Source organism: Camelus bactrianus, chromosome 25 (assembly GCF_048773025.1).
Source record: "Camelus bactrianus isolate YW-2024 breed Bactrian camel chromosome 25, ASM4877302v1, whole genome shotgun sequence".
NCBI lineage: Eukaryota > Metazoa > Chordata > Mammalia > Artiodactyla > Camelidae > Camelus > Camelus bactrianus.
The window spans coordinates 9,506,193-9,521,698 of record NC_133563.1 but is presented as its reverse complement, the minus strand read 5'-3'; the positions used below and the strand labels follow the sequence as shown (position 1 = coordinate 9,521,698).

The 15,506-nt window shown below is 40.0% G+C and overlaps 1 protein-coding gene across 5 annotated transcripts in view; it reads right to left on the bottom strand.

The window, feature by feature from the left end:
• The window catches only part of GRHL2 (grainyhead like transcription factor 2), a 143,031-nt gene that overhangs the window by 87,818 nt on the left and 39,707 nt on the right, over window positions 1–15,506 (bottom strand). For all 5 annotated transcript variants that reach the window (XM_045517228.2, XM_045517230.2, XM_010955781.3 and 2 more), the window contains exons 3-4: window positions 11,676–11,743; window positions 6,496–6,889 (exon numbers count right to left, since the gene is read on the bottom strand). In XM_045517228.2, coding sequence (XP_045373184.1) covers window positions 6,496–6,889; window positions 11,676–11,743 — 462 coding nt within the window. The remainder of the gene's footprint in view (window positions 1–6,495; window positions 6,890–11,675; window positions 11,744–15,506) is intronic.

Genomic DNA, 15,506 nt, shown 5'->3' with positions numbered 1-15,506 from the left:
GCCAGTGGACTTAGATACAAAGAAAACTGACTTTACTAGGAACTAAAGGGACAGGACAGGGAGGGCTTCTCCGAAGAAGTCACAGAAGGAAGAGTATAGAAGGAAGTAAAGAATATTCTAGAATAGCACTGTCCAATAGAATTTCATGTGAAGATGGAAGTGTTCTATATCTTCACTATCAAATATGGTAGCCACTGGCCACTTGTAGAAGGTGAGACCTAACATGGAGTTAGTGGAACTGAGGAATTGAACTTTTAATTTTATTTAATTTTAACAGCCATATGTGGCTAATGGCTACAGGACTGTACAGCACAGTTCTAAGAGATAGAGTAGCATGCACAAAGGTCCTGGGGCGGGAGGGAGCATATCAGGTTCACAGAACTGAATGAAGCCCAGAGCAGAGAGCACAATGGGGGAAGATGTGCAAGATGAGGTGGGAAAGGCAGAGAAGAAACAGAATGTGCAAGGAAGGCCTTGTAAACCTGTTAAAGATTTAGATCTTAATCCTAAAAACAGAGGGATTTAAGTGATAGGATGCCATGATCAGATCAGCATTTTGAAAAGACCGTCACAGGTACAGTGTACAAAAGTGGACAGTATTATAGGCCAGAGACAATGATAGCACAAGCCAGTATGGTGGAAGCAGGATGGAGACAATGGATAGATTTCGGAGACATTTAAGAAAGTGGAATTGATGAACTGATAATGACTTAGACAAGGATAAGCAGAGAGCAAAGTATCAAGAAAAATATCCTGGTTGCTTGAGAAACCAGAAGGATGGTGGTGCCACTCCACTAGGGGGGGAGAACATGAGTGAAGATTGTAAATTAAATTCTGAACACGTGGAGAGTCAAATAGGTGGTTGGACATAAAGGTTTGGAGCTCAGAGAAGAAGACTGGGCTGGAAAAAAAAAAAGGAAAAGTATTCAAGACAGAGATGATAACTGAAGCGGTGGACATAAAGCCAAGAGCATTTTCAAGAGGCAAGCATGATCAAAGTATCAAATAGTGCTGAAAAGTAACAGCTTTAACAGAAGAGGGGTTTCCAGAGCCATTCTATTCAAGAGGCAGGGAGATGTCTACTATGAACCTGAATAATGGACCGTCTAATTGTGTCAACTTTGATTACATGTAGAGAAACCTAAATCCTCCCAAAGTATAAAAATGTGTATGCTAAGGATTTTCCAAAAATTCTGCTTGATGCAAAAACAAAATAACAAAATGACAGAAGTTTGGTAGTACGATATACACTGTATCATGTATTTAAAATTAATATAATAAAATTGGCTGCACTCATCAGAAATGAAGTCATGTTCCATTTTAGTACCTGACTCAACATTTTTAAGATTTTATTCTTCAAATTTGTGGGGATAGATGAGCTAACAGTTAAAAATTAATCACGTTAGCCAGGGCTTAGATCCAAGATAACCTACAGTATCAGTCCACAGATGAATATAAAATCACTCAACTAACCATCATGTGTCTATTGGGCATGACAAATAATCATTCTTCTATTTCATTTCAGGATTCTCTGCAAACTGTGTTAATTTGACAAATAATATACCAGGGCTTAAATAATGAAATACATGGTAGAAGCATTGAGTGCTCACCCATTGATAATTATTCCTGAACACGTGGGAGGACTAAACGGGAAAACTAAAGTTCTCAGCCCTCTTGCAGTTAGTTAGGCCCACGTGACTAATTCTAGCCAATGAAATGTGAACAGGGGTAATGGTGTCACTTCCAGGTCAAAGTATTTACAAGTCAGCGTACCACCTCCATGGTCTCTCTTCCCCACCTGGGGTGATCCTGGAAGCCCCTTGTAGAGATGGTAATGTCACAAGATAAAGGGAACCTTGACTCCTGAGTCACTGATCAGAAGACAGGTCTGCAGACATGTATCAAGATTATTATTAGCAAGAAATAAATTTTCAGTGTATCAAGTCACTGAGATCTTTTCCTTGATTCCTTCAGCTAGATAAACTTATGTTAACTGACTTATACAAAATTGTAGTATAGAATAAGCAAATTCTTTCCTTTGAGCCTTATGATGACAATACATAAGATTTTTCTGTGAAAGCTCTTTCTTCCATCTCTCAAGTTTTATATGTTCTAGGTGTTAGTACTGCCCTGATTTATATTTATCAACTATACTCTTTGCTTATTAGCTGTGTGACCTTTGGCAAGTTCATAACCTCTCTGAATCTGTTTTCTTTATCTGTAAAGTGTGAAAAATAATATCTTCCCTGCAGAATGGTGATTTAGTCAATATTAGAAATAAACTGTGTAAGCCACAGTGCCTGGCACCCAGTTGTACTCAATAAATAGCAGCTATTTTTATTTCTCTTCACAGATATAGACAGATAGTAAACTTCTAAAGCACAGAAACCAAGGCATGCCTCCTCTGCCCTCTACTTCCACATCTAGCACAATGTCTAATACCCAGTATAAATATTTACCAAATGCTATTACAAAGAAGATATAGAATAAAATATAAATCAACTTAGCTAAAATAAATTCATTAATGAACTTTTTAATGCTACCACTGGTCCTAAAAAAACTCCCAACCTAAGTTGAACCAGACTGCTCCCTTCTCTGGTATAAACACACACACACACACACACAGAAAGAAGCCATCTCTAATAACAAATGAAACTTGCTAATTCAACAAGTAGTAAACGTTTTAATAGTTTGCCTAAAAGAAGTACTAGGTTTTAAATTTTCCTTAGTAAAATTTACTTGGTGAAATTACTCTGAGCTCGCCTAACCTCATAACCAGTTGACAATGCCATGGCTAAAGTTCATAATAGATCCTTCCATTTGATTCACATCAGACTGAAATCCAATATGCAACGTAAACACTGATTCCCAAGACTCGGAGAGCAGCTAAAGCAAATCCAGTGGAAATATTTTTCCCATTGAGTTTCTGCTAAGTTGCTTTCTCATCCACTTCAAAATAAAAGACAATAGCTTCCTTTCATAAGCCTCTTTATCTGCAACACAAACACAGCTGATAACACATCCTCCAAAGAGCACGATGGTTCCGCTGACATTGGACCACGTCCACGGACTCCTCTGGGACTAATGGAATATTTCTGCTCCGTGTGAGAAAAACACCAGGAGCAACCCTGTAGTGAAAAAATATGCACCGCACATTCCTGCGTGGATGTGCTTTTCCTGTAGAAGCACCCCTGACTGCTCGAGGGCAAATCAAATATTCAACAATACCAAAAATTCTACAAGATCCCTCGCTCAGTTTTTTGTTTTTTTGTTTTTTTTAAAAAAAGCTTGTTAACTATTTTAAGCAACACAGCACAAGAAGCTAAAGAATCAAACTTTAAGACACTATTTTTATTACAAGGACACTGAAAGTTTGATATAAGGCCACCAGAACCCAAGAAGCACAGAAGTCTGTTAAGGGCAGGGAATTTATCGTGTCCTGCTCTGCTCATTCCTCGATTTCGCAGGATCCAGCAGGTACTTGGGGATGATGGGGGCCAGAGAGAAAGGACTGTTCATGTGACTTGTCTCCCCTGACCTCCTACCAACGCTGTAGAGAGCTGGTCCCTTCTGCCCCTCTTATTCTCATATGAAAGATGAGAAATAGCTAATGACATAGATAAAGAACACTTAGATTTAAAAAAACAAACACGTTTGGGCAAGTCACTGTGTTACGCAGTGGACCTCCTGAGAACTAGAAGGCCTCACCGTCTCTGAGTGCAGAGGTGATGGTAAGGATACAGGTCCTGGGGCTCGACAGGTTGTGGCCAGTCCCATCTCTGCCACTTACTGCGAGGGGGCCACCGGCATTCTTACACTCTCTGTGTCTTTGTATCCTCATTTGGAAAATACAGATGACAATAACAGTATCTTCCTCACAGGGTTTTTGTGAGGATTAAATGAGTATATGTCACTTAGAATGATGTCCAGCACATGGTATGTGCTCATCAAATGCTTATTCTTTAAAAATATTATTATTTAGGGCTGCAATTTCAGCCTCAGGTGGCTGAATTTTGTCCCAAATGGCAACTTAAATGGGCACAGGCTGCAAATATTTGGTATGCTGCCACCACACTCACTCCTCTTTAAGAAATTAGAAACCTCAAGCTTTCCCCTTCTGCCATTGTCTTGCATTGACCCAGCCGACTGAAAAATGTGATGTCAATGACCATCATCTCGAATGCAAAGGCACTGCCCCTAAATGTGGCAGAAGCTGACCTGAGATAATTAAAAAAAAAATGCATAATGTGTTCTGGATCAAATTGGAGAGGTTAGCCACAATTATATCATCAGCTGATGTTCTTCTGCAAAGACCCCAAGGCAATTAAATGTCTTTTCAGCAAATGGTTCTGGAACATTGGGTATCAATATGAAAAGAAATGGGACTCAACCCTTCTCTTATACCAGATATAAAAATTATCTCATTGTGGATCATAGAGCTATATATAAGAGGTAAAACTATTATACATCTTTAAAAATAAGAGAGAAAATCTTTGTAGGCCAAGACTTCTTAAACAGCACATCAAAAGCATAAGCTATAAAAGAAAAATACTGATCAATTGGACTTCATCAAGATTAAATACTGTTTGCAACAATATTTAAGCCACAAGCTGTCAGGCTCCAGCTGGCAAGCTCTACATCCTTGAAAAAACACAATTGAGAAAATAAAGAAGCTACCAAACTGCAAAGCATATAACTGACCAAGGGCTACATTCATGTTATTCCAGAAACTCTTACAGCTTAATAAAAGGGAGACAAATAACCCAGTTTTAAAATTGGGCAAATTATCTGACTTGCAGCAACATGGGTGGACCTAGAGATGATCATACTAAGTGAAGTCAGACAGAGAAAGACAAATATCATATGATATCACTTATATGTGGAATCTAAAAAAATGACACAAATGAACTTATTTACAAAACAGAAAAAGACTCACAGACAGAAAACAAACTTACGGTTACCAGGGGAGAGAAGGAGGGAGGGAGGGATAAATTGAGAGTCTGGGATTTGCAGATACACACTACTATGTACAGAATAGATAAACAAAAAGGTCCTACTGTATAGCTCAGGGAACTATATTCAATGACTTGCAGTAACCTGTAATAAAAAAGAATACATATATATATATATATATGTATATATGTATATATGTACATATACATATACATATACAATACCAAGTCTGGGCAAGGATGTGGAAAATGGGAATCCTCAGTATTGCGGGTGGGAATGAAAATGTTACAGCCACTCTGAAACACTGTACAGTAGTACCTTATAAAGCTACACATACATTTACCACGTGACCCAGCAAGCCCAGTCCTAGGTATTTACCCAAGAGAAATGCGAGGGTATGTCAGCATAAACACATAAACCTGAATGTTCACAGCAGCATTATTAATAATAGCCAAACTCTAGAAGCAACCAGTGACCACCAACTGGTGAATAAATTGCGATACATGCTTACCATGAAATACTACACAGCAATTTAAGAAACAAATTATTGAATACAAATAAAAATAACAGTTGAATCTCAAAAATATTATGCTAAATGAAAGACAACATATAAGACTCTATAATCTGTCATCCCATTTATATGAAATTTTAGAAAAAGCAAAACTATCACAACAGAAGACAGATTAGTGCTTGCCATGAGCAAATGAAGAAAGAGGAGAGGGCTTCAAGTTCAAACTTTTAAAATGAGGAAACTTTCTATTTATTCTGATGTACACAGTTGTGTACAATCACCAAAATTTTCAAACTGTGCCCTTAAAACGTGTGAATTTAAAACAAGCAAGCAATGCTCATTGTTTTTGTTAAGTTCTATGGGCACACGAGAACACGTAGCCCCTGTTTATAAGGTGCAAAGTGCACACGCACACACTTGCTTATTGATAACACCAGTTCTTTCTTCAGTATTCAATCAAACAAGGTCTTTAAAGACTGGTATTGTTTTTTTGACTTTTTTTGTAGGGGTTTTTTTTGTTTGTTTTGTTTTGTTTTGGTGGGAGGAGGTAATTAGGCTTATTTATTCTTCGGAGGAGGTACTGGGGATTGAACCCAGGACCTCATGAATGCTGAGTATGAACTCTACCACTTGAGATATACCCTCCCCCGATAATTGTTTTTAAAAAGGGAGGGACAGGCAACATCTTTAGCTGCCATTTGGAAGAGGTCAAGGTGAAAGCTTTACAAAGTAGGAAGTTTCCACACAAACAGCTCTTCATTCTTCATAAATATTTAATTTTAAGACTAAAACTAACGCCAATAAAGGAATCTGTCATCTAAGAGTCAGAAAAAAAAGACTATTCCTACACACACATAGATCAAATGGTTTAATAAAATGTTTATAAAGAAAGATGCCAACACATTAAAAAAAAAATCCTAAACTCACAGTTTAATTCATTTATTCCATTTCGAAAGCAAGTAGAAAAAAAAAAATTAGGTGAGGGTTCTGGGTTTCGGTTCCAGCTGTTAACGTAAGAGCGAGGGACTCACCTCTGTGGTTCCGTCTTTGAAGCTCTCGCTGTAAGTGCTGTCCGGGGTGCTGCGCTGGTCATCCTTGAGGTAGGTGCCGTGGCTGGCCATGGAGGGCACGCCGTACTGAGCCTGTTCAAAGATAACCACGCGCTGCTCCTCACCGTCTCCCCGGGCGTAGTGCACAGGTGGGGCCATGAAAACCGGCGTGAAATCTTCAGCCTTCACCACTGTGATTCCTGACACAGGGATGATGGCTGGGCTCTCGGGGACGTTCGTGCTGTACTGTTCCCGTTTTGAATTCTCCAAGTGGTCTTGATTTAGGGAAAGGTTCACTGGAACAGTCTTTAGGACCTGCACTCGGTTTTCTCCTCCACTCAAATTACTCTGGGCTTCACTGGTGCCAAGACAGTTTCTGTGTGGTTAAACCCACCCACCCCCCACAACATGACAGAATTAGAAAAATCACCATTTGCAACTCTTAATAAAATTACTGATGCAAGCAATAATCAGTAGATGCAAATGTGTTAGGGGAAAAATTGACAGCGAACTTTACAATGGAATGCAATGGATCTTTGCATCACTAGAGGCAGGGAAACTACCCATGTGTGTGCCTCCTGGTATCATGCAATCAGCTCCACCTAAAAAGTGCTATTGCCAAAAAAAAAAAAAAAGTTGACCCTAAATCAAAGTAATCCTTTATATCCAACGTCCAGTTCTTGGGAAATATAGGAGCAGAAGAATGACTCAAACAATATCAAAAGAAACAGTCAAACAAGCCAGAATATTGAACATCTTGTTGACCTGGTTTCTTCAATAATTCAGAGGCATATATATAAAAAAAAAAGAAAGGTGGGAACCTTGCTGTAGATTAAGAGATTTAAAGGAGAACACAGTCATGTATGATGAGCAGATCTTGTTTTGATCCTGATCTGAGAAACCAGAGGCATTCATGAGGCAATGAGATTTTTGAGGCAATCGAATATGAACTGGGAGTTAGCTGATGTTAAGAAGTATTGCTACTTTAGTGAGATGTGATAATGATTTTGAGATTATGCAATAAAATGTCCTTGTGTATTTAGAGATACAAATCAGAAGTTGTTAGAGGTGAAATGACATAAAGTAAGCCGTAAGCTGGGGACTTACTTTAAACACTATTGCAATTAAAAAAAAAAAAAAAAAAAAGGCAGGGGGAAAGGAGAGGGAAGGTGGAAATTAAGCAGGTGTAACAAAAAGTTATCATTGCTGAAACTGGGGGATGGGATGGGTATTTGTGGGTTCATTATACTGTTTACTTATGGATATGTCTGAAAGCTTTCTAAAGAAAAGAATTTAAAATAGCTTTAGGGAGAAGTGGGGGAGGGATAAATTAGGATTTGGGGTTTAACAAACATATATTACCACGTATAAAATGGATAAACAAGGACCTACTGTACAGCAAAGGGAACTATATTCAACTTCTTATAATGAGCTGTAATGGAAAAGAATCTGAAAAAATATGTATGTATGTATGTATGTATATGTATAACTGAATCTCTCTGCTGTATACCTGAAACTAACATTGTAAATCGACTACACTTCAGTAAAAAATAAGAATTAAAGACCAAAAGAACAAAAAAATAAAATAGCTAAAAAAAAAAAAAAAAAAAAAAAAAGGCAGGGACAGGACAATAACTTGAAGAGGGAGAGTGGGAGAATATTTTTCACTGTTCTGTGGGCTAAACTCCTTACAGGAAAAATAAGATAATGAGAATTTATCATTAAAATATTTGCACTAAATTGAGAAATAACATGAGCTCATTGATATCCTTAGCATTAAATTACTTTCAGGGCTTAAGGAAGGGGTGTTAACTGGGCTTATGTAAGACAAGATCTCTCAGATCGCAGACCTCCTGGCTGGTACAAAGAGAGAGGAAAGGATTTAGAAAATTAATTCTTGCCAGGACAGGATGAAATACTTTCATCTATGCTATAGAATTCTGGGAGAGAGCAGACGCAAAGAGAAACTTCTTTACAAGAGACTGTTGTTGAAAGCAAAATGATTTTACTAACAAAGTCCTTGCATTCAGTAAGATTTGAGGCCACCTCTTACTTATTTATGGATTATTCTGAATGACATAGAGAGAAAATGCATATTTACATCGGGCCCCATCTCCAGTGTCTGCTTTTTTGAAACTAGCATGTGCTTTCTGGGACTTACAGGTATCTCTCATCAAGAAAAATATTTGAAGAAAATTGGTTCTTCCAAGAATTGAGCTCTCCTGGCTCCTCTCTGTAACGGAAGTCTGCTCACTTTGGAGTCTGCCTAACTCTCAAGCAGGACTTGGTATTTTTAGCTTTGATTTTTCAGATAAAACTTCAAAGTGAAGCTTGAGGAAAGACTGGCTCCACGTGAACAAAGCCAACAGAAAAATATCGGAACTTCTGTGCATCAGTCACAGACTCGTAGAAATCATTCGAAAAAAGAATCCTTTAAAGAACAAAATCGCAAGTCTCCAAACATTCTGGCTTTAAGTAATAACCTGCTTTCGTGGCCAAATCAATACAATGAATCTGTATCTAAGACACAGTGAAAATGCAGAAAGAATGTTTAATCTGAATCCAGTGAGCTGATGATGCCAAAATCCAGACCACCCATTTATAGCAGCCTTTCCTAAACCTCAGTGTTTAGAACATTGCACGGAATGTTAATAGATGTTCCTCAAAGAAAGGAGTCCCTGATAAAATCAGTATTTAAGAAAAAAAAATTGCCAAAATGAGACCACCCTGGTGGGTCACAAACACCGTGAACACAGTAAAGGCCCCCAGGGGTTCCTTCATTTGTTTAATTGTAACCCAGAATTTCCCAAACTCATTTTGCCCAGGGCCCTTTTGTGGATGAGTAACTGTTAATACTAGGGGACAGTGTCCTGCAAGTAGGGTGCAGAAGGGTTGGTCTCCGTTGATTAGTTACCAAAGCCATTATCCATTTTCCACTCTTCTGGGCTTTGCACAAGCATTGTCTTACTGGCTTTGCCAAAATATTCAAAATTAATCAACTCCTCTCTAGTTAGAGTCCATTTCAGTCCAAATTTCTTAAACTTTTAATTCATGCAAAACACCTGAATTCTAAACAAGAAACACAAGCCAAAATATTCTGTATGTTCTTATAAACAAACAAATAAATAAGCAAACTAATAACAGGGGTACAGACCTAGTCAAGTTGTTAGTACCACATGACAAGGAAATAAGAGTCAGCACCATCCTAAAAGATGTAACTGTAACTTCCATACAATAGCATTGGCTTTAAAAGCTGATGCCAGAGAACCTTGGAAGACATCCAAAAAAACCAGATCAGATCAGAAGTAAGAATTACTGTGATACTGATTCATGAGCAATAGAATTTAATATTAAACCAAGCATAATAATATGAGAAAAAATGCAATGCTAAGAATGGTGCATGAAATGGTGCTTTTAAAAAAAAAATTTTGAGTCATGTCGTTAAGATTCTCAGTTACTTTTCAAAGTAGTGACTTCTGTATATAAACATTTGTAATGATACGTTAGCACATGGCACCTTAATTCATGAACACACTGCAGACTAAATGATATCCTTCTAAATTACATTCAACCAGAAGTCTACTAAGTCATAATTAGTCCTATACAAGGTGGTTGTCTATGCCTCCCTGCCAGGTTTTTTTTTTAAGGTGCTTCATTGAAATCACAAAAATGGCCATTAAAATACAATGAGCGGCTGTCAGTCTTTAACGTTGTTCTAAAAGATGCTTTACCAAAGCGTGGCCTCTTTTATCTATTATGATGCATACAGAGTACGCATCTTAGATTCCTTCACACACCCTCCACCACCACCTTTCTGTGATTACTGGTATAGGACTGAGCAGACAGCAGACAGCAATGCTTAGCTTAATAAATACTGGCTGGATGGAGGAAAAGTTACAGGATCTGAAGAGTATCAGCATCTCTCTCCCTGTCCTCAATGCTACCAACTAGTGCCCACGTCCCCAGAGCAGCGTGGAGCATCAGAAGATCCCTGCGGAACTGCACATCGGATGCAGACAGCAGTGACCCCCTGCTGGAGGGCGGGGCGGGGAATGCCTTGAGAGGTGACGCGCAGCACAGGGCTGCCGGTTGCGGGGGCGGGGGGGGGGGGGGGCGCCCACTGCTAGTCATCTAACAAGATCGCAATGTCACAAGTAGCTGCTACCAAGGCCAGGTAAGATCCTGGCATATGTGTTGTTAGCAGGAGACTTCACTTCTCCTGGCTTCATGTTGCCAAGGGGAAACCCCTCCAGCAGGGAAGCACCGCGGCTTCTCCACCGCGGCTTCTCCACCGCTTTACCGGGGAAGAGGTGTATCTGATTGGTGAGCTTGGGAGAAGCAGCTGAACAAGCTGGTCCAGACCCTTCTGGCTCCCTCCATATGTCTGGATCATCCTAGGGAGTCTCAGAGGGGATACTCCAGTCACCACGGCCATGCCGCCGGTGGCCTGTCCCTCCAGGGAGGACTGAAGCCCTGCTTAGGACTAGATGAGTAGACATATCTAGGGCAGGACTGACATGTTACAAACTGCTGATTCAAAATTACATGCTCTCATTAGCTTCAGCAGAAACAAAACTGATTTTCTTTTTCTTTTTAAATTTCAATCTGTCTGTGTCTTATTTTTCAGCTGGTTCTTAATTCAGGGTTGCAGAAAAGCAGTATGACATTTGCTCTCCAGACATCTTTCGTAGCCCAGCACCCAGAAACCGCCCTCTGCCACCCATGGCTCTCTACCAGCTCCTTCCTGGACTGAGATCAGCCTTGCCTCCTTCCTCTTCCCTCACAAAGGTGATCTGCAGGTGTCTCACCCCTCAAGGGCCTCATCACAGTCATACAGCCATAGGATTTTCAGCAAAGCTCCCACCAGCGGTGGGCTGTCTTGCCAGAGTATCACTTCTAACTCTTGGGATTTACAGCCTCCTTAGGAGGGAGGATATCAAGAGCCCGTTGATGACACTTTGAATGTAAAACCAAAAACTGCAATTTGCTTTCCTCGCCGAGAGATCCAGTTTTGGTCCAGACTCCAAAAGACAGGTGGGGAGGTTAAGCTTCTCGAGAACGCCTCTCAAGAACAAAAGTTATAGTTTAATACTGTTGTTTTCAAAAAATGTAGAAAAAGAGTTATTCGGGGAGCCAGCCATATCTTTTGTAGATTATCATACCTTTTATCCTGGTCTTCTTGGCTGTCGCTTGCTTTGCTTACAGACAGCAGCCTCTTGTCTCGAGGAACCTGCAAACATCACCGAGCGTCAGTCAGACTTACATGGAGGCAACTGTGACCTTGTGCAGAGCTAGACACCAGCGCAAGTAAAGAACATGAAATGGGACATTCTTCAGGAAAAGGTGGCAACTCTGCGATAGCCAGGAGATGGTTAAAGGTGAGTAGCCTGAGTGGCAATGACAGTGGATCAGACACAAAAGGGTGATGATAAACGTAGGGCCACAGCAAGCCTGATTCTGCGGGGCACTGCTGACACAGACCACTCTCCCTGGACCTGAGCGCCTCCCGAGGTCTCCCCACTTTGGGAGTGGATGAGAGGAAAGGGGCATTATGAGTGGAGGATGAATCTGGGCATCTGTGCCCTGGAGCAGATTGAAAACATCTCGGACCTACGATGAGCATCCTGCTAAGGAACAGGGACTGACTCTCCGCTCTGACGAGGGACTCCAGGGGCTGACGTGGAGGGGAGCAAATTGGGCAGGGGGCCGCACTGTCCACTGGGGGAGCAGCACCTAATACTGGGACCAGCCTTTACCCACCCTCCCTACATAGTTCATGGACTGCCTTCCATCATTCTTTAAGTGCACTTTTACTGTTGTCTTCACAACCACAATGCCAACACATTACCTAAAAGATGACTGAAAAAGTGCTACCTGAGAGAAGGGACACCCTCACCAGCCACGTCTCTAAGCATCATCTGATGGCGCTACTGCATTAAGGATCGAGCGCATATCTCTGCCATAGTCTGAACACATGAATAGTGGGTCTAGATTTGTTTGGCTGGTTGAATGTTTTGGTTATTTTGTTTTTTCCTAAATCTCCAGATCTCCTTTCTAGCCAAATATCTTTGCACTCAAAACACAGCCTTCACTATTTTGACATGAAAGAGTGTTTATAAGAAGCATCTCCCTTCTGGCTTCCTCCAGCAATGCTCCTGGTTTCCACTCACCTGAATATGTGTGCAAGCTCAGTCAGCTGGACGAGGGAGGCAACACAGCAGAGCGGCTGAGAGTCCAGACCTGCACTTGACTGGCTGGGTCAAAGCTCCGCTCTACCACTAACTAACTTTGCCTCACTTTCCTCAGCTGTAAAGCAGGCATAATGAGAGTCCTATACCTCACAGGGTGTTTAGGAAAATTAAATGAGTTAATTTCTTAAAAAGCACTTAGAGTGTCTGGGACTTTATTTGTTAAATAAAGATAAAGTCAGTCCGTTGTAAGTCCTTCACTCACATGTCAGTGTTGAGTGTCTACAAGGTAGCAGGCATTCTAAGTGAGTGCTAGACAGAAATGAGATGAATAAAACAGTGCCTGTCACCTACTCAGGATGACAGGCAAACATAAAAGTTCAGTACCCAGCACACCCGTGTTCATAGCACCATTATTCACCATAGCCACATAGAATGGAATATTACTTGGCCTTAAAAATGAAATTCTGATACATGATAAAGTATGGATGGCAACGGACTCTTCACTGGACTCTCTGCCCACAACCCACCTCCCTGCTGCTGCTGTAATGTGTGTAAATCATTTCTTCAGTCTGCCAGGCCTGTGCTCACAGTCCTTCAGGAATGGAGGAAATGATGGCAAATAGCACGACAGAAGAAATACAGGACATTTCAGTTTCTTCTTTAAGATTCCCTGTATTTTCTAGAATATGTATGTATAAGCTTAAAATGAAAAGCTAATTTCTTTTAAAAATTTCAACAGCTTATGAATATTTATTAAATCATGTATTCACTCATTCATCCAGCAAAAAGCAAGGCCATGCACTTAGCCCTGTACTCCCTTTTGGGAGAATAAAGCCCAGCCCACCAGCCTGGTCTCTTCCAGAAGGAGTCACTGCCTTCCTGACCGAACTTGACTGCCCACCCCCACCCCCACCCCCACTCACCTCCCACAATTCAGCAAGGCTAGTTCTGTGGAAAAACAAAGTGAGCTAAAGTAAATCAAACCACTTATAAGAAGAACTAACTAATGCAATCTGTCACACTTTTCTGTCATGCCTGAAATTAATAAAAAGGTCATACTTGACTTTGGAGCTGCTACCAGTAAGTAGCTTGAACTGAACAGAAAACTAGGCTAATATGAGTCCCTAAATTATGACAGATCCTAGCAATTTAGTTATTTTTATAATAAATGCCATCTAAATAGCTTCAAATGTGTATCTTTAAAATTTGAACCCATTTTCAAATGGATACAAAGAAGCTATTTTTTAAATGGTGGGCAGCGCTATAGAATGAACTGTGTGTCCTCAAAGTTCATGTGTTAAAACCCTAATCCCCAGTGTGAGTGTATTTGGAGATAGGGACTTTAAAGGAGGTGATTAAGGTTAAATAAGTTTACAAGGGTGGGTCCCTAATCCAACAGGACTGGTGCCTTATAAGAGGAGGAAGAGACACCAGGTATGTGTGTGCACAGAGGAAATGCTATGTGAAGACACAGTAAGAAGGTGGCCACCTTCAAGTCAAGAAGGAAGAGAAGCCTCATCAGAAACCATCCCTGTCAGCACCTTGACCTTGGACTTCCAGCCCCCAGAACTGTGAGAAAAAAAATTTCTATTGTTTAAGTCCCCCAGTCTGTGGTATTTCTTCATGGCAGCCCAAGCAGACTAACACAGACAGTGTAACAGAACAGACATTAAGAAATGTCCAGAATTGCCTTGTGACCTTGAGTAAATCCTGCTTAGCTGCCTGACCTGTGAAATACAAAACCTGATGGGACTCCCTGAAGTTTCAGAATGTAGGTGAAAGACTTTGAAATGCATGAAATATTCTACCAACACAAGCCTTTGCAATTTTCAAGGACAGGGACCATCATTTCTTGAGTGTCTGCTGTGTGTCACACACCATCCCCCCTCTACTGGCCCCTGAGGGGAGATGTACTCCAACCTTAGGAGCAAAAGAAAATGGTTTACTTTATGAAAAGAATCAATTACCACTTACAAAAAGGTACAAAAATTCTAAACAATTTAGGTGATAACGTGGCAGCAATTGTTAAAGTAATTTGACTTCCCAAAGTTTAGACTCAAAAAATAGAATCTTTATTTTTTTCTATTATCATTTCACTTTACTACAGAAAGAGAGTCTATCCTCAAAGAGGATTTGACTTTGTTATAACTTTAATTCCAGCATATATAAGCTCTGAAAAAGAGTGGGTTAAGGCCTGAAAATGATCATTTGGGCACAGAGTTTTTGGAATTAAGAATAATTCCTTAATGTTTAAAATTTCAAGCAAAAATACAGTAAAGCTTGTGAGAAACAAATTAGCCATGTAACTCTGCTAGTCCAGACGGTCTTAGAAACTATTTTATTTAAATATTTTATATCCTAAATTAATATATTATTAATTCAACAGTAAGAGTCATAGACTTGGTTACAAATTGAGTTTGGAGGAGTTTGTGGGGGACAGGTGTGGGTGATGGCTATTTATTTATTTATTTATTTTGAAGTATGGCTGATGTAGAATGTAATATAAGTTTCAGGTGTACAACATAGTGATTCCCAATTTTTAAAGATTATACTCCATTTATATTATTATAAAATGTTGGCTGTATTCCCTGTGTTGTACTCTATATCCTTGTAGCTTATTTATTTTATACAAAGTAGTTTGTACCTCTTAATCCCCATCCCTATCTTGCCCCTCCCCCTTCATTCTCCCCACTAGTAACCACTAGTTTGTTCTCTGTATGTGTGAGTCTGTTTCTTTTTTGTTACACTCACTAGTTTGTTTTTATTTTCTAGATTCCACATGTAAATGATATCATACAGTTT